This window comes from Exophiala bonariae (assembly GCF_035927105.1).
Source record: "Exophiala bonariae strain CCFEE 5792 chromosome Unknown scaffold_32, whole genome shotgun sequence".
NCBI classification, from domain to species: Eukaryota; Fungi; Ascomycota; class Eurotiomycetes; order Chaetothyriales; family Herpotrichiellaceae; genus Exophiala; species Exophiala bonariae.
This window is the reverse complement of record NW_027042507.1, coordinates 75,516-94,113: the sequence shown is the minus strand read 5'-3', so window position 1 is coordinate 94,113 and position 18,598 is coordinate 75,516. Positions and strand designations below refer to the sequence as shown.

The 18,598-nt window shown below is 49.8% G+C and overlaps 5 protein-coding genes across 5 annotated transcripts; 4 read left to right on the top strand and 1 right to left on the bottom strand.

The window, feature by feature from the left end:
- Positions 1-4,724: 4,724 nt before the first annotated feature.
- On the bottom strand, positions 4,725-6,995 carry LTR84_008535 (uncharacterized protein; the record flags this gene model as incomplete). Its single annotated transcript, XM_064852080.1, has 1 exon — positions 4,725-6,995. One exon carries the CDS (start codon positions 6,993-6,995, stop codon positions 4,725-4,727), a length of 2,271 nt encoding a protein of 756 aa, XP_064701677.1.
- A 965-nt stretch (positions 6,996-7,960) lies between these two features.
- On the top strand, positions 7,961-9,028 carry LTR84_008534 (uncharacterized protein; the record flags this gene model as incomplete). Its single annotated transcript, XM_064852079.1, has 2 exons — positions 7,961-8,044; positions 8,102-9,028. 2 exons carry the CDS (start codon positions 7,961-7,963, stop codon positions 9,026-9,028), a joined length of 1,011 nt encoding a protein of 336 aa, XP_064701676.1.
- A 1,077-nt stretch (positions 9,029-10,105) lies between these two features.
- On the top strand, positions 10,106-12,609 carry TKL1 (Transketolase; the record flags this gene model as incomplete). Its single annotated transcript, XM_064852078.1, has 7 exons — positions 10,106-10,159; positions 10,237-10,285; positions 10,342-10,435; positions 10,599-10,683; positions 10,735-11,029; positions 11,082-12,445; positions 12,496-12,609. 7 exons carry the CDS (start codon positions 10,106-10,108, stop codon positions 12,607-12,609), a joined length of 2,055 nt encoding a protein of 684 aa, XP_064701675.1.
- A 1,383-nt stretch (positions 12,610-13,992) lies between these two features.
- LTR84_008532 (uncharacterized protein) lies at positions 13,993-15,117 on the top strand (the record flags this gene model as incomplete). Its single annotated transcript, XM_064852077.1, has 6 exons — positions 13,993-14,202; positions 14,295-14,384; positions 14,444-14,457; positions 14,543-14,836; positions 14,902-15,043; positions 15,103-15,117. 6 exons carry the CDS (start codon positions 13,993-13,995, stop codon positions 15,115-15,117), a joined length of 765 nt encoding a protein of 254 aa, XP_064701674.1.
- A 966-nt stretch (positions 15,118-16,083) lies between these two features.
- Positions 16,084-18,470, top strand: PAB1_2 (Protein phosphatase PP2A regulatory subunit B; the record flags this gene model as incomplete). The annotated part of the gene is made up of 2 exons (XM_064852076.1): positions 16,084-18,266; positions 18,323-18,470. The coding sequence occupies 2 exons, from the start codon at positions 16,084-16,086 to the stop codon at positions 18,468-18,470; spliced, it is 2,331 nt and encodes a 776-aa protein (XP_064701673.1).
- Positions 18,471-18,598: the final 128 nt, after the last annotated feature.

Genomic DNA, 18,598 nt, shown 5'->3' with positions numbered 1-18,598 from the left:
ATTTCAATTTCCCAGACTGTTTACTCAAAGGAGCATTTGCTCTGTATTAGCCGTATTTCTGCTCCTGCTGACTGTTATCTGACTTACACTTTCCCCACGCACTGGCAGAACCTTCTCAAAGCCTCGTTCGCATTTCTCGATTACTTCCATCGTGGGCCACCCACACGCAAGTAGTCTCCATCCCTACCCAGTCCTCGCCACTGGTCCACAGTGTTCCGGTTCTCTCTTATTGGTTTAGATCCAGGTGCTCTCATTACCGCATCTAGAAAGAAGGTACATCTGTTCACAGCAGGGTTTACGTATGATTGCCTATCCTTCACTGGCAGCCTTGTGCAGCCCCGATCATGTAGGAGGTTCGCACATTGCGACAGTCATCATCGATCAAATCTTCCTAAATCACAGCCTTTGTTGATATCCTGACATCATCGTCACGAACCACTTCTCCCATGTATTGGGATCACAAATCGTGGCAGGTACTTCGATAGAAAGCACCACTTTCAGTCCGCTGCCTGATGACGATCCAATCACGAAACCTAACACAGCTTGCTCATGCTGATCACGGCTCTCTCGTAACAGACAGGCCGTGGATGGTCACTGGGCTTCAGTTCGCGCCCCATTCGACCTCCGAGCACGGGCACAAACATTCCACCTCATTTGCAAGTATCGTATACCTGCTGGTGCGCAGTTTGCCTCCTGGACGATGCTGGAGACCGGTGGGTCTCAAAATACCCAGGATGCAAATGAACAGTGAACAACTGGTAATTTTCCTTGGAATTCCTGCGGTGAGCTTGATTGGAACCAATCCTGAACGTACTTATTTCCGGAAAGAGCAGTGTCAGAGTGTCATGTCGTGTGGCGCATGCGGAGGAGCATAAATGATTACTTATGAATTACGAGTTGCCTTTCATGCTAATCACACGTTGACCCTAAGCTATTACATATCATGTTCAATTTCCTCAAACGCCAAGAGGTCGCAGGGATGGGGGTCCGGACTTGCCTCGAGTGCCAGATCGGCCAATATTCCAAGTATGCAACACAAGATGCTCATCATTCAAATCAGTCTTTGCGACGTATCTCCATCACTGATGTTGAAAAGCCACCAAACTGTCATCACTTATCTCCTGGGAACTTTCCACTGAAAGCCCTGCACATACGATAGTGGCTCTGGCTCGCATACCAACGCGAACCTTATACCAGAAGGGCCAGGGGTAGGCATCACTTGCACGCAACTTCGAGTTCTGGATTACCTCTTCATGCAGTTCGTATGCACGTACATCTCTTCGACCACCTAACCAGACTCATTTGTTTTGCAGTCGAACTGAATACGAAATGTTCAATCACCACTGCTTACAGTACATCATTCACTTACAGTACATCATCCAGGTATCTGGAACCCAGTGTGCTCGATGTGGACTTGGTTGGGCCACCGCGAGAGGTACACAGTAAGGACGTCCTATTCACTGTACGCCAGTGTTACAGTCTCACTCAGCTGCGTATTTGAGTACTGCCCTCTTGGGCGTCCTTTACCATGACCAAGGCAATGCCAAATAACAAGAATTTGATTTCTGTTGTTCCGGCTGCTTCATACAAACCGTTGCAGGCCACTGTTTGAAAAGGTTGAGTCAACACGATTTCAGAGACCCTTCTATACTAAGTATCTGTTTTTGAGAGCAAACGCTTGCGGCGAGCCTGTTCCCTGGTTCCAATTCGATGTGCGTCCGCGTTCATATGTTCTCACTCTTTCTAGCTCACTGAGTAAGTCTAGTGAGGATTCGGGATGTCTCTGTCGTGCCATTACAGAAAATTTCGGGCTTTTCATGACCGTTATCCTCCACAAACACACCTGCATGGCTTTCTACATGTGGTAGCTTACTCAAGGCTGGGCTGAAATGAGTATTCAATTACCTGGTCTCGTTTTCTTACAAAGCGTCTGCTCATCAACTATACATAGTGAATAGCCAATGAGCCGATTCATATGCCCTGCCGGTTTGCTCAGGATATATCCAGTATGGAGTAAGCTTTACGACACATCATTATGCAGGGAAGGTAGAACATGAAATCCATGCTATCCACGAAAGCATCTTTTGAATTCCCTCCCGGTAATTCATTTCCGCGTTGACTTGGTACCTCTTTGAACGTAACCGTCTCAACCGCTCTCACTTCTCTGAGTGGGAGCAAGCCGCAGCCGCATCGATAGACTTTTCATAGTTGACCACCAGCAATCCATCAAAAACACATCGACTACCGTCCCCACAATCTCTAATCCTTCGTACTTGATGTCTCACACCCCCAAACCACACGCATCATGATCACAGCTGCTCCAAAGCTGACGGAGAACCGTAACTCTACTGGGCCATCACAGACGCGATTCCCGTCGATTTTAGACCAATAGATGATCACCTAAAGACCCCAGGAACGAACTGATAAGTCAAGAAGGTTTTTTTTTCTGCCGGAAGTACTGCGGTGCATGGTTGGACCTTGCTCAGTCTTGCCGTGACAGGTCACCAAATCCAGGGAATGCTCAAAGAGATGCACAGTGAGTACTCATCAGCGATTGAACGATTACAGTTGGAAAATGCACGGAACACGAATCTTTGGCCGGAAGATCCTCCTTACTGTGTGTGTATCCAGAGCCAAGAACAAAGCTGTATGTACAATGGGCAACACCTGACCGTGGGACGATAAGGCTGAAATCCCTTAGTACTTCCGTTAACCTTCTGTGGAAATTTCTAACATCGAAGAAGACACAGAGACCAACCGATACATATTACAGTGCACAGGTGATGTATTTTTCGATCTTACATGTTGGAATAGCACCACCTGGTAGCACTCCTTTTAGGTGCTGACGTGCCTTGGGTCCCCAGGCATCTACTCGTATCTCACTGGTGGTGACGCCAAGCGGCAGCTGGCCGTAAGTTCCAACGACACTGAGTGCATCTTGTGTATGAACGAAACCTATCTATGGAGACTCGATCTCACACCTTCCAGGACTTGTAAATCCTTCCCCCCACCCAGCTCATCGCTCATCGATCTTCAATACGAGGTCCCAGATGGCGACCGGTTGGCGGCAGCATCCACATCCTCGACATTTGTGGGTCTGTATAAGTAGCAGTCACTGGAAATGGGAACGACATTGACAAACGATCGTCAGACCCAAGGGTCGTGATTACATTACACTCTCATGGCTCCCCTTGTCCTCTCGACCATCGCAGTGGCCTCATAGACTGTTACATCAACCCCTCAGACTCGAAATCTCGATCTCCGTGATCACTGATCCTCATGAGATCGTAGATGGAGTGGAACAAAGTCGGCAAAGCCCTACTCCTTTGACATCGAAATCCTTCTATGACCGGTCGCCGGCCATTGAACGCGCGCCAATGATGTCGACAGTTTCGCGTTCCCACCACCGGTGTCTGACCTAATACTGATATCACAAGCCAACAAACATGCCCGGGATGTCTGACATAGCCGAACGTCGCCTGCAATCTCGTGTTCGTATCGATAACGAAGGGGAAATCCCCCGATGTGGGCGAGGGATGACATGCCCGTTCTCCAGGTCTGTTCGTCTTGCTGCGCCAAGGAGACCTCTGGCAACGAATGGATTAGATTGTCTGCATTACCAGTCGAGTACTCAAATACTAGTACCTTGCAGACCTAATCATTCTGTTCACGCCCTTTGCTCATGCTCATTGGGCTTGCAGACATGCAACCACCGACAATGACAGTTATGCAGTGGCTCAGTGGTAGAGCTCAACCTCGGTTTCGTTCGGCTAGCCAGTCCACCCAGATACAAGATAGGTGTCTGGCTCCTTGCAGCCATGAGCTTTATCCATCTTGAGGGCGTCGATCCCATGTACCCAACGACATGCTGGCCAGCGAGTAATTCTGGAAGCACTTATCGAACTGCTCAGATGAGCAGCCAACCAGCCCTGCAGCCGACAAGTACCTTCCAAGGTACATAGTAGACAGGTAGACTAGTCCTTCAGGCAAAGCAAAGAAGGGTACTACTCGTAAGTAAGTTCCCGGGTTGGTAAGTGATTGCCCAGAACGGAGAAAGTTCTACCGGTTCGCCCCGGATGAAATGCTCGAGTAAGAGCTTAGGTAAGTTCGGCAGTCAGAGTCCATCTCAGCTAATCTGGGCTCGAACCGCCTCTAACCGACCTAGCCTCGCAGATTCTCTCTTCGTTTGTGTTGGCTGAGTAACTGATGTCCTCTTGAGTTGTATGCATTATACTTGATACTGTTTGGGACCCGGGCGAGGTTTGACGGACTTCAAATCAGAGTGCTGCTTTCCTTGAGCCGAGTACACCGAACAGTACTCAGCAGCCATGGGCGTGTCAGTACCACCACTGCAGGGCAGTCTTCATGCATGCAGTGACTGCAGTTTAGAGAAGTCAATTCGGTCCAGCTGGCAGGAATTCTTTGTAGGTTTCAAATGATTTTGATTCATTTTCCGATATTGTGTATTGGAAACAATACCTCATACCTAGGAGTCGATGCATTATGCATGTAAGAATGCGTCGTTACTCATTCAACTTTTGATAGTGGAGGTCAACTATCTCGTCTGGCTCCACCCATCTGATGCCCGATTCGGTCCGGTACGTTCGTGCCAACCATTTCATTAGATATTATATGTACATGGCACTGAGAGGGCATCGGTTTCGATCTTCAATTCTTTCATCCCTTTCTCGGTATTGTACAGCAGCCAAAGACGAATCAGACTGTCAGTACATGAGGACAGCAGAAGAGATGATAAGAACGTGGAACAGTCCTTGCAAACAGAATCCGAATAATCTCATGGTCGTCGCATCGCAGAAGACGGCAAGGGTTAATTGACGCTTCATAACCGCAACACTCGAGGGGATGGGGCTGCTGGAGGTTGGTGGTACGCCTGTTGCGGTGTAAACACCGGTTGGAAGGCCAGATGTTCTGGTCGGATTGGTAACTGCTATTCCAGAGCCCGAATGGCTTGTGCTGTGAGTCATGCTGCTTCTCATACTCGGACTGCCTTGAGGATCACTGGAAACTCTCGTGATGGGTGGGGCGCTGGTGATCATGCTTGGAGGAGCCGTGCCTGGAACACCAGCCATTGTCGTTGCATCAGCGCCGGGAGCATGCCAATCAGCCAACATATCATACAGAACACCATTGATGATGACTCCAGCATTGTTGGCAATCATGTTCTTCTGGTCTGTGTTGCATGTTGCATTCATGGCACGCAAATAACAAGTTGGATCGGCCATGGCAGGAGCGGAGTTGGTATGTGTTGAATTGCGATCGCCACTTGTCGTGAATGTGGACAAGTCAATAGGGTTTCCAGTCCCGATATCTCCACCCTCTATTATGCGAGCAAATACTGTAAACATTGTCTCTGGCTGATACGCTGGCACCAGATGACCCGCATCGTAGATCCGACTAAAGCTCAAGTTGCCGAATTGGCGGACAACACCACCGATGTAGGAAGCATTTGTGACGATCGGTGCGTAGCCGGCAGAGTACCAAGGCAGATATGAAGCGCCAGCGGCGCCTGCTATTGCGAATGAGACCTCCTCACCTCCCAGCCAATTGCATATGTAGTCCCGATCACCATAAATAAGAGAAATCCGTGTTCCAGATTGAAGAAGGTCGACCAGGTCTGCAATGATATCACCACGAGCATAGTCGCCCGTCGTATTGAATGCTGTGAACACAGCTAATGAGTCTTGTGTATAATTGACTGGAACTCCAAGTGCTTTCTGAACAGAGACTTGATTCAAGTACTCAAGGTAGAGTGCTTGAGGGAAGGGATCAAGCATCTTCTGCGATATATCATAGATAGATCGACCTGAAAGGGTGTACGGGCCAATGACTTGGGTTTGGCAGATGTATTGAGCTGTTGAGCAGGCCTTGTTTACTTGTGGAATGTTTCCGTTTGCAAGTGGATCAAGGGCACTTGATAAAGCTCGACATTCAAGTGTTGCCTGCTGACAACCATTGGCCCCCCTATACGAGCTCAGAGTGTTCAACTGTTGAAGTTGTGAAATAGCCTCGATGCCGTACGAATTCTGGTATGCAAATTGGGGATGAAAAGGTGCTTGCGTGAGCAAGTCAACCCATCCATTAATGATTCCCAAGGACTTGAGGCTCACCTCAATAGTCCTGTTAGCGTAATCCAGATCATGCCGCCGTCGATCGTTTTGTGACCTGAAGAACAAACCCACAGCAGGTCCATATTTTCCGCCATAGCTTTCGGTGAAGAGATGTACCTCAGCGACTGGCAATTTGGCCTCATGACGCAGGTCAGTGTTATACTCTGGAAATGCCGTCAAGAAGGTTTGCAGAAAGTGCCAAATGGACTGCGCAGCGATCTGTGAGGTGTTGGCAGTGAAAGCAGGATTTCCAGAGCCGAATGTGCCGTTGATAAATGTAGTTTCTGGCTGCATGACAGGTTTTGTGCCCGGCGGAATCTGAAGTGTTTCATCAAGAAGGTTTAAAGAGGCATTAGTAGCTGTATCATATGAAAATCCGACCTGGACAGGCTGATCAAGAAAAATCAGATTGCTTCCACGATCCCATCCCCAGTCCCGAGCCGTGGTTCCTAGACGATCTTTAGAGATCTCTACCATCTGACATGGACCGACCTCTTGAAAAAGACCAACCATGCTGCTCGAACCCGGGCCGCCATTGATGAAGATGGTTAAAGGGGCCGTTTCCGGCAACTGCCTTGCCTCGATGAACCAGAAGAAAGTGTTGATGGTGTAATTACCTTGACTGGGATCTAGGACATCAGGTGGCAACGTAATGAAGCCAGAATATTGCTTTTGAGTACGAAAAACGGTGGTACATGTACCAACGGGGACGCTCTTGTATGAGATGGTGATGTTTGAGTTTATTGGTGAAGAGATGTTGATTATGGTGTCATTGGCGACACGTGGAGGGAATTGAGAAATAGCGATTGAAAAGAGACAGCTCAGGCCAACAAGAAGGTAGTTGAGCCATAGTCTGGATGTGGCCATGAGTTTTATTGTCTCTTATGGCCACCCTCACATTTGAACATCGGTCGAGGGGTATCGTCATACAGCCAACGTCGAGAACGGCTGAAATCGTGGACATGAATCTAGGTGCTCATGATCTAGAATGACTGATAGGGCCTCAAATCTAGTCATAAAGAACAAGGTTGATTAACGACAGGTCAGTAATGCCACAAGGCTGGAGGCCAGTTTGCGGAGGTTTAGAGGGAGGTGTTTCAAGTTATCTGCAACATTTCACAAACCAGGCTGGGAAAGGGGAGAAAAGGCATAAAGATTGTTAGGACAGAAGGCAACAAGCACCGCATCAAAGACCTGATAGATGATCCTCGTTCGACCTCCGTCCTCCTCACAGACACAACTAAGCAAGAAAATCCGGGGGAGGCTGGAGTTTGATATTTTGTAAATCAGTAGTGGTTACCTAATGCCCGGTAGTCGATCGTTAGTGCAGACTAGTCCTCCAGATTTGGGAAGGCTAAACAATGCTAGTATCCCTAGCTTGTCTACTAATCAGATGCTAATTCCTTCTGCAGCGGGAGCACACCTTCGTAATGACGTACTTTCTGGTTGAATCACTGCAATCCTTTTGGGGCTTCCAATCTGGATCACTTCAATCAACATTGCATTTCTGCTGGACAAGACCATGGTAGATCATGAAGGCTGCCTCAAGGTCAATATGCTGTCTGTCCATACTGCTCTTTGTACAAGGCCAGTCAGAGACTGCAATCACATACTGCCTATGAAGACTACTGGACCGCTGCATTCACTTGGCTGGCACGTGACTGCCAAGACTCATGCCGCTGGTTGAAGCCCGACGCGGGCAAAAAGTTCCAGGCTGGACTCGTCGATTCGCGCTTCCTTCCAACCTGCGAGACATTCCAATCCTCTCTGGATATCAGCGCATTCCAAATACGAATGAAGCCGTCCTGAAATAGACCATATCACAGGTCAAAATGGCGTTCAACGGGTACAATGGCTACGCCGACGATGCCATGGACGGTGTCGAATCGTCTGGACCAAAAGTTACAGTGAGAGAAGTGAGTGGCGCCTCATCCTGACATTCTTCTTCTCAGTCTTCGCTGAATATGTGACAGGTTGAGCAAGATCGAGTCGACTTTGTCCTGCAGTCATGTTCTCTAGCACTGGCTAATTCTGTACGACGTGCGATTCTCGCCGAAATTGAAACCATCTCCATCGATCGGGTCGAGATTACCACGAATTCCTCCGTCCTACCCGATGAATTTCTCTCCCATCGACTCGGACTGATCCCACTTCAGAGCAAAGAAGTCGGCGAGCGCATGGCATATACAAGAGATTGCGATGAATGCGATGATCATTGTGACAACTGCTCGGTCCTCCTGAACCTGCATGTCAAGTGCACCCAGCCGGGCACTATGAACGTTTATGCACGCGACTTGATGGTTTCAAGTGGTCGTCAAGACGCCATTGGACATCCAATAATCCGGAATGCTAACAACACCGGACCATTGATTGCCAAACTTCGACAGGGACAAGAGATCGAGCTTCAATGCATCGCGAGAAAGGGCATTGCGAAAGAGCACGCCAAATGGGCACCCACTTCGGCGGTGGGCTTTGAATACGATCCGAACAACAAGCTACGACACCTTGACTACTGGTACGAGACAGATGCCAAGTCAGAATGGCCTGTGGATGAGCGCAACGCCACCTGGGAAGGAGACGACACAGCTGCAGACGCGTCATTCGATCCCGATGCGGTTCCCAGCGCGTTCTTCTTCGACATCGAGAGTATAGGAATTTTGGAACCCGACGACATTGTACGGGGGGGTATTGACGTGATACAGAAGAAGCTGGCTGAGACGATTCGAGTACTTGGCGGTGCAGGACAAGGAATGGAGGGGATGAATGGTGGAGCAAGTCCAGATGGATATGAACCAGCTCCAGCAAATGGTGCATACTCAGCGTATAATATGATTCCGGGAGGCGGAGTGACTCCTTACGGGACGACGCCTTACGGCGGTGGTTATGGCTCTTACCCATGAGAGCCCTCCATTGGGGGTTATTGAAATGACCACGGGGTGTTGGATGGGCATAGCGAGGCGTTTTACAAGTTTGGAAAGACGTTGGGAAGATTTTGGGATGATCGTCTTGAGATCTCGAGACGACTAGCATTTTCTCAAAAGCACGGCGGCTGAATTGCCAGATCAGAATTCGGGAGGCCAAAAAGCATAAGGACCTTGACTCGGATGGCCCAGGAAGGACCAGTTGTCACTAGTACCTGCCCAGCAAGTTTAGAAGCTTGGGTGGTTGCAGATTAGAGCAGGATCTGCCCAATACTGAGCACCACGAGGTGTCAAATCTAGGTTGTGAAGCGACAGATGTTACATCTCGAGTGCCTTTGGCGTTGGAAGTTGATGGCTATGGATTCCTCTGTAGTACTTCGTACGAAACAGCGAACCAGCATGTCAAGCTACTTACTGGAATGGGTAAGTGGGAGCTGGGGCATTGACTGGGCTGCAAGAAAAGTAGTCAGCAATTCCATGCCCTGTGCTTTGGTAATCGAGTCCGGGTTGATAGAGGATGTTGTAATCTCGACCTGGAGGGTAATTACTTATGCCATTATCATGCCATGGATACTATTAATCAGTCGATCGTCCTGTCGTTCAAGAACCTCGACCTCACCTGTGGACTCGGATTCAAGTTGCTTCTGCAGCAATCTCTCCACGATACACAGTTGAAACTCGACCTGTGGGTGAAACCAGACTGAGCATCTCCACGGCGTGCCAGCGACGGAATTATATGCAACAACAGCCGAAGATTAGGGACCAGTAGCGCCTAAGGAGCCGGGCTAGGTACTATACTCGTACTGATAACCTCAACCTGACCACCGGGAGAGCTGGAAAGTGGGCGGCACCTTCCCAAAGACCCTGACATCAATTCTGCCCCGCCTTCCCTTTCACAACTCATTAGGCTCAAATCTGCATCCCGTCAACAGAACTACTCAGGTCCCGGCTCATAAATTTTCTCAACATCTACGACCTGTTCTCTCAAAGCATCACCGCCTCTTTTTCTCCTTTCTCTTCCTTCTTTACTCTCAATCTACCATATCAACCGCAATCATGGGTTATTCCGACCTTGACTGGAAGGCCATCAATACCATCCGACTGCTCGCGGTACGTCCCTTTTACCCCACCATCCCGCCAGTTGCGTGGGAGGGAGACTCAGACTTATCCCCGGTGTTTTTCTGCAGGTCGATGCCACTCTCAAGGCAAACAGTGGTCACCCAGGTGCACCCATGGGTGAGTTTGATCATCTCTATCATCTACGCGATCCCTCAACTAACAATGACTTTCAGGCATGGCACCCGTTGCCCATGTCTTGTTCAACAAATTCATGACCTTCAACCCCAAGAACCCTGACTACGCCAACCGCGATCGCTTCGTGCTATCGTGAGTCTATCCAAGTCTACCCTCCTACCTTGCATTGAAGCGTTGGACACAAAATCTCCTGGCCAGAGTTGTATCATTGTCGCTACAAAGAAAAGCCTGGCCCCACAATCCAACATGTTCCACAGCTGGTGACCGTGAAAAAACATTCTAACCAACTTCACAGAAACGGACACGGATGTATGTTGCAGTATGCTCTTCTTCATCTGTTCGGATATGCTTTGTCTTTGGACGATTTGAAGAACTTCCGAGTAAGACCATTCGTCTATTCCGTGGCTTTGAATTCAGCTAATTTCCAATAGCAAGTTGACAGCATTACTCCTGGCCACCCTGAGGCTCACGATACTCCCGGCATTGAGGTCACCACCGGTCCTCTGGGCCAAGGTTTTGCCAACGCAGTTGGTCTTGCCATCGGTCAAGCTCATACCGCAGCTGTGTTCAACAAGCCTGGTTATGAGCTCTCAAACAACCATACCTATGTCTTCTTTGGTGATGGTTGTGCTATGGAGGGTGTCGCCAGTGAGGCTGCCTCTACTGCTGGTCATCTTCAGCTTGGTAACTTGATTGCTATCTATGATGACAACCACATTTCTATTGGTAAGCCCCATACTGTGCATCCTGAGCTTCCGCCTCATTCTAACTGTGATAGATGGTGATACCAAGTGCGCGTTCACCGAGGACGTGTTGAAGCGATTCGAAGCCTATGGCTGGCATACCCAGCATGTCACAGACGGTGACCACGACCTTGACGGAATTGAGGCTGCTATCCAAAAGGCCAAGGATGTCAAGGACAAGCCCTCTGTCATCAAGCTGACCACCACCATTGGATTCGGCTCCAAGCTCCAGGGCACCGGTGGTGTCCACGGCAACCCTCTCAAGGCCGATGACGCCAAACAGGTCAAGGAGAAGTTCGGCTTCAACCCCGAAGAGTCCTTCGTTGTCCCTCAAGAGGTCTATGATCTCTACAACAAGCATGCCTCTGAAGGCGCGGCTGCTGAGCAAGCTTGGAATGATCTCTTCAAGAAATATCAGGCCGAACACAAGGAGCTCGGTGCTGACCTCGCACGCCGTCTCGCCAAGAAGCTCCCTGAAGGATGGGCCAAGAAGCTGCCCGTTTACAAGCCCACCGACTCGGCTCAGGCTTCCCGCAAGCTTTCTGAGAAGGTTTTGGAGGATATCCACGAAGTCCTCCCCGAACTGTTGTCCGGCTCTGCAGATCTGACCGGTAGCAACAACACCCGATGGAAGAATGCCGTGGACTTCCAACCTCCTTCCACCAAGATTGGAGAGTGGTCTGGTCGCTATCTTCGCTATGGTGTGCGTGAGCACAGCATGGGTGCTATCATGAATGGTCTCGCTGCATATGGTACGGTCATTCCTGCTGGAGGGACATTCTTGAACTTTGTTTCCTATGCTGCTGGTGCGGTTCGTCTGTCTGCTCTGTCACACCAACGAGTCATCTGGGTTGCCACTCACGATTCCATTGGTCTGGGTGAGGACGGTCCTACTCATCAACCTATCGAAACCTTGGCACATTTCCGAGCACTGCCCAACTGCCAGGTGTGGAGACCTGCAGATGGCAACGAGACTTCTGCAGCCTACTACTCGGCCTTGACTTCCACTGGAACCCCATCCGTTCTTGCCTTGACCCGACAAAATCTGCCTCAACTCGAAAACTCCACCATCGAGAATGGCATCAAGGGAGGTTACGTTGCTGTGGAGGCTGAGAACGCTGATCTGACTATTGTCTCAACCGGTTCTGAAGTTGCAATTGCGATCGAAGCTATCAAGGTCCTTAAAGACCAGCATAACCTCACCACTCGCGTCGTGTCCTTGCCCTGCTGGGAAGTTTTCGATGCCCAACCCAAGGAGTATCAACTCAAGGTCTTCCCTGATGGCATCCCAACCTTGTCCGTCGAGGTCATGTCGACACTCGGCTGGTCGAAGTATTCACACGAGCAATTCGGACTGAACAGATTTGGTGCTTCTGGCCCCTATCTTGAGGTCTACAAGGTTTGTGACTTCCCTACTTAAACTCACAGGCCTTTACTAATGCAAAACAGAAATTTGAGTTCACACCCGAGGGCATTGCCAAGCGTGGTAAATTGACCGTCGACTTCTACAAGGGTCTCAAGCCTCGCTCCCCCGTCAACCGTGCTTTCCAGCAACTCATTTGAATAGCCAGCGCAACTTGTAGAATGGATTGGGGGAATGGCATAGGATTGAAGGCACGGAATTCCTCAAAAGACCAACAGAGTGGTTCTGGTCTTGATCAGTCCAAGGACCAGGCTCGAGGGAACTAGTATAATCAGCCTGCTACTACTGCCGATGTTGATCTATAGATAAAAGAAATTATGTCAACTTTCAAAGCTACGATGCTCAGATAGTGTCCAGGCTGTGACCTGGCAACTTGCCGGGATCCGAAGCCATGCAAAGCCTCAGGGCTGTACTCTCCAGCTGAACTATAGCAGGACCAGTGACGTCGGGAAATTTTCTTATTCGTGCATGAACCAGTGAGAGATCAAAGCAAGGATCGACATGACATGCAGCTAGCCATAACAACATGGTGGCTGTTACAGGTCGTCAAAAAGATTTTCTAAGTCATATGCAAGCTCAACTCGCGTCCGAATAGATTACGCAGGCAGTACAGGTGTATCCCTGGCCCTCCATACTGCAAGCTGCAAGCCGCATCGTGTCCACACATTTTCTGTAATCTATCGCCCCTTAAGCCCCGGGATGTGGGATGTGCTTGGAGGGAAAAGTGAAAGTCTAGTCGACATGGCGTTTTCCCGTTGGGTCGCATGGCGTCGTCCGCACATGGCACCCCAGTCTCCAAAACTTACGAAAAGTCATGTTTTGCCGACACTTCGATCCGAGTGCCCATGTCCGAGAAGTTGCTGGAAAGGTGATCGAAAGTGGTTTCCACAATCCTGCATGCAACCGGAGGAATACTATTGGAACGGGACACTGACGATGGAACGAAAAGTACGAGTACTCGTTGACTCCCTAGGCAGTGAACCCGAATCGGATCGAAACCATCCTCGTTTATTGGCAGTAGTAGGCATGGAATATTATGACATGCTCAACGTTCAAGCCATAGATATCCTCCGGCTCTGGACTCCACTTCACCTTCACCATCACACCGTGTGCTATTTTATCTCGTCTGCTTTGAGCCTCCCACTGCTTCTGCGGATAAATGCGAGAGGTTAGCCCCTCCACCCTCCACCAATAACCACCACCGTCCGGCGACAGGTCCGAGTAGTAACTATATAGCTCTCTCCTTTCCCTTTACCTTCAATTAACCCGGTCATTTCCCTGTGAATCGTCTACGAGACTTCCAGCTACAGATAGACGTTGTTGCAATTCTCCCACTAGGCCGGGTCATGGTCGAATAGCTTCGCATCCCTCCCTCCTTCGCAAAGATCGCAAATCACGATCTCGACCAAAGACAGTCAGTTGGTTGGACCGACGACGCCTGGCCCGCGGCGCCCTGTCCAGTTCACAGCAAAGTCGCTTCGCTTCGGCAAGAACGCAGCGCAAGTCTAAGCAACTACAATATAATGGCGCCTTCGACGTGGGTCATCATCGGCGCCTCGCGGGGCATTGGGCTGGAGTTCGTGCGGCAGCTGCTCGAACGTGGCGACCAGGTCATCGCCGCGGTGCGCAACGTCGAGGCGGCAAAACGTATCTGGCCCTTGACCGGCAACGAAACCAGACCTGGCAGCTGTCTGATCGACCAGTGTGATGTCACGGATGAGTCGAGTATTGATGTGTGTGATTCCCTATTCTGGAAGTGGCAAATTGGTATATGCTTGCATTTCAGGTGTCTACGACCCTAACACGTGGTTTGGTACATATCTAGGCTTTTGTGGGGCGTGTGAAGTCCCTCGTCGACAAGGGGATGAAGTTGGATAATATTGTGCTGAATGCTGGGATTCTCAGATACCCAAATGTGAGTGCGGGAGTGGGATTTTCGTCTGCTGGACGTAATTTGACTGACGATGTGAACAGAGAGCAACAGAGTTGTATGGCCAAATCCTCAATTTTGCGAGGCAAATGGAATTCATTGTGCAGAGTGCTAGCTGACGTGTATGCTTGACTTGACGATAGGTCATATAGCGAGTTTGCGGCACATTTGCACACCAACACCATTGGGCCAATTATCGTGGCACAGAAATTACTCCAGATCAGCGCCTCAGCGCCCCCGTCACGTGTTATATTCATATCATCCGACTCCGGCTCAACTGCATTGTTCAGAGAACAAGAAGACGGATTCGGCGCATACGCCGCGAGCAAAGCCGCTTTGAACCAGATGCTTCGACACATGGCAGCAGAATTGAAGAGGAAGGGCGGGCTCTGGGGTGAAGTTTGTGTGCTGGCGATGCATCCGGGCGAAGTGTCGACGTAAGGAGTACTTTGATCAAGATGGTGATCATGGAACCAAATCATACTGACCGCTGAGCTTTCAGGGACATGGCCACCAATCTTGGTGAGGTTGAATGGGATATCTCAGGCATGATTGGGGCGGAAGAGAGTGTCTCCAAGATGTTGACGGTTATTGAGCAGAAGAATAAGAAGGATACTGGGACCTTTTGGTGCTGGGATGGAAGAGTGAGTTTGGTACCTCTGCTGACTTACATGATACATGACGAGCTAATTTGTTGTGACAGGAATATCCATGGTAGTGGCTAATACTCGAGGGAAGATAGGTGGTGAGTCAAGGGTGGTGGCGGCAATATATAGGTGCTGCGAAAAGTCCAGGCAACAGCGACATAAAAATCAAGTTTGTCTCGTATTGTACTGAGCAGAAATGAACTTGGAGTAAAAGGGACCTAGGTACCTAAAGCAAGATGTCTACCTAGGTAGCCATTTTGGTTGCCACCAGTGTTAGAGAAGTTGGAAGGGTGTGACATGTTGAGCCTCATCTTCATCATCACATGCCGTGGACCGTGGCCTGTGGGTGGCACTGGTGGGTAAGTGGCAGGTGCAGCCCTAAAGTACTCTACTCGGTATTCGCACCTACCTCAGATCCAACACTCTGGAATGGAATAATGGAAAGTCCGAACCGAACCGTCATCTCGAGTCGACGCTTGCTGCAAACGGGTTAGCGTTCTTTCCAAATTCTTTTGCCTGACTTTTTGGTCGAAACTTCTCCTGCACACCACCGTCCTCCCACTTACCACCAAACATACATCTACCGATCTCCTCAACCGTCCCTCTCTGCATCTTCTGCTTCTTTTCGCAGTCGATTGCTGTCTTCCCCCCTTCCCCTCGAAAATACTCGTGACCCAAAAAAACGTGAAAATCTCCTCAAAAAGCCCTTTGTCTTGTCAATGTAAGTCACCTGCACCCTCACTTGACCTCATCTCCTACCTCAACACCAACCTCACCTCCCAACGTTCGAATCCATCTGACTCAATCAGCAGTGTTCGGCATTATTCCAAGTATCCTTGTTGAATAGCTTACCGGGGCCTCCCACCTCTTCATCTACCACCCTCGCTTTCAACATCTTTGCCTAAACAAAAAACGTGAGCAGTCAATTCTCCTTTATCTACCTTCTTGCGCCCCAGTCAAACAAAGACCAGTCACCATATACCTTCCTTTTCCCGGCCTCGAATCTCCAACTGACTCCTCAACAGCAGTCACAAAACATGTCTTCCGCCGAGGGTGCTACCGCTGCTCCGGCTGCCGGCCAGAACGGTTCTGCTGATGCCCCTACTTCCAACGGCGCACCTGCCATCAATACCAATGTGGCTCAGGCTGAGGGCTCCGGCGACAACGATGTCCAAACTCCCTTCTCCGCTACCCCCAACAACAACGCTCAACACTCTGCTTCGCTTTATGTCGGCGAGCTCGATCCTTCCGTTACCGAAGCCATGCTCTTCGAGCTATTCTCCTCCATTGGTCAAGTTGCCTCCATCCGAGTTTGCCGTGATGCAGTTACGCGTCGCTCACTCGGCTATGCCTATGTCAACTACAACAACACCGCTGATGGTGAGCGCGCCCTCGAAGATTTGAACTACACCAGCATCAAAGGTCGTCCTTGCCGCATCATGTGGTCTCAGCGAGATCCTGCCCTGCGCAAGACTGGTCAAGGCAATGTCTTCATCAAGAACTTGGACGCTGCCATTGACAACAAAGCCCTTCATGACACTTTCTCTCAATTTGGCAACATCCTTAGTTGCAAGGTCGCTCAAGACGAACTTGGCAACTCCAAGGGCTATGGCTTCGTTCATTACGAGACCGCCGAAGCTGCCACTTCTGCCATCAAATCTGTTAACGGCATGTTGTTGAATGACAAGAAGGTTTTCGTCGGTCACCACATTGCAAAGAGAGACCGTCAGAGCAAGTTCGAAGAGATGAAGGCCAACTTCACAAATGTCTACATCAAGAACATTGAGGAGTCGGTCAGCGATGAGGATTTCCAAAAACTCTTCGAAACATATGGCGATGTCATCTCCGCGACTATCACTCGTGACGAAGCTGGCAAGAGCCGTGGTTTCGGATTCGTCAACTATACCAGTCACGAGGCTGCTGCTCAAGCTGTTGATGAGCTCAACGACAAGGAGTTCCACGGCAAGAACTTGTACGTCGGACGTGCACAAAAGAAACATGAACGTGAGGAAGAGTTGCGCAAGCAATACGAAGCTGCGCGTATGGAGAAGGCTTCCAAATATCAAGGTGTTAACCTCTATGTCAAGAACTTGACTGATGATGTTGACGACGACAAACTCCGTGACCTTTTCAGCAGCTATGGAACCATCACTTCGGCTAAGGTCATGCGCGACAGTGCTGAGCGAAGTGACTCTCCTTCTGGTGAGAAGGACAAGGAGAACGTCAATAAGGAAGGCGAAGCCGAAGAGACCAAGCCAAGCTCTGAAGATGAAAAGAAGGACGACTCACAGGAGGAGGGCAAGGATGAGAGCAAGAAAGAAACCAAGTCAGGACAACGACTCTTTGGAAAGAGCAAAGGATTCGGCTTCGTTTGCTTTAGCAACCCTGACGAAGCGTCCAAGGCAGTTTCTGAGATGAACCAAAAGATGATTGGTGGTAAGCCCCTTTATGTTGCGCTTGCTCAACGCAAGGATGTTCGCAAGAACCAGCTTGAGGCTAGTATCCAAGCTCGCAATACCTTGCGTCAGCAACAACAAGCCGCTGCCGCCGGTATGCCTCAGGGCTATATCCAACCTGCTGTCTTCTATGGTCCAGGCCAACAATTCCTTCCTCCTGGAGCCCAACAACGTGGTGGCATGCCTTTTGCTGGCCAGCCTGGAATGGTTATCCCTGGTCTCCAAGGTGGTCGTGGCCAATTCCCTGGCATTCAACAAGGTGGTCGTGGTATTCCTCAGGGCCAACAGTTCCCACCTCAATTCGGCTTGCCCGGTCAAATGCCATTCATGCAAAATCCTGCTCTTGTCAACGGCATGTACAATAACCCTCAAGCATTGGCTCAGATGCAGGCACAAATGGGCCGTGGTGGAGGTCGTGGTCAGATTCAAAATCTGCAAGGCCTACCTCCCAACATGCAAGGTATCCCTGGGCCACGTGGAGGACCTAACTTTACTCAAGGTGGTGGCCGAGGTGGTGTTCAGAACATCCCAGGTGGTCAGAACCCTCGTCTTCCCCCATCTGGACGCGGACAAGGAAATGCACCAACCCGAGAGGAGCCAGCACCTCCAAGCAGCCTCGCCAACCTTTCCTCCCTCCCTCACAGCCAACAGAAGCAAATTTTGGGTGAAGCCATCTACCCCAAGATTCAGTCTTTGCAACCAGAACTTGCAGGCAAGATTACTGGTATGCTTTTGGAGATGGACAACTCTGAGCTTGTCACTTTGTAAGTCACTTGGAAGTCACTTATTGTTTTATTTACTGATCACTAACATCTTCTAGGGTTGATGATGATGCAGCTCTGCGCGCCAAGGTTGATGAAGCTCTCAGCGTCTATGATGATTACATGAAGTCGAGATCCGAGGGTCCCAACGGCACCAAGGAGGAGGACGGCTCCAAGGCTGAAGGTGTGGAAGCGAATGCTGCCTAAATAACTATCGACCAACCCATCGATTCTATTTCTTGGCAACATCGCTATCAGATTGCACGACAGTTGTATCCATTTAGGCCACATTGCCTACCCAAAAGTTTTTTATCCCACCACAATTGATTCAGTGC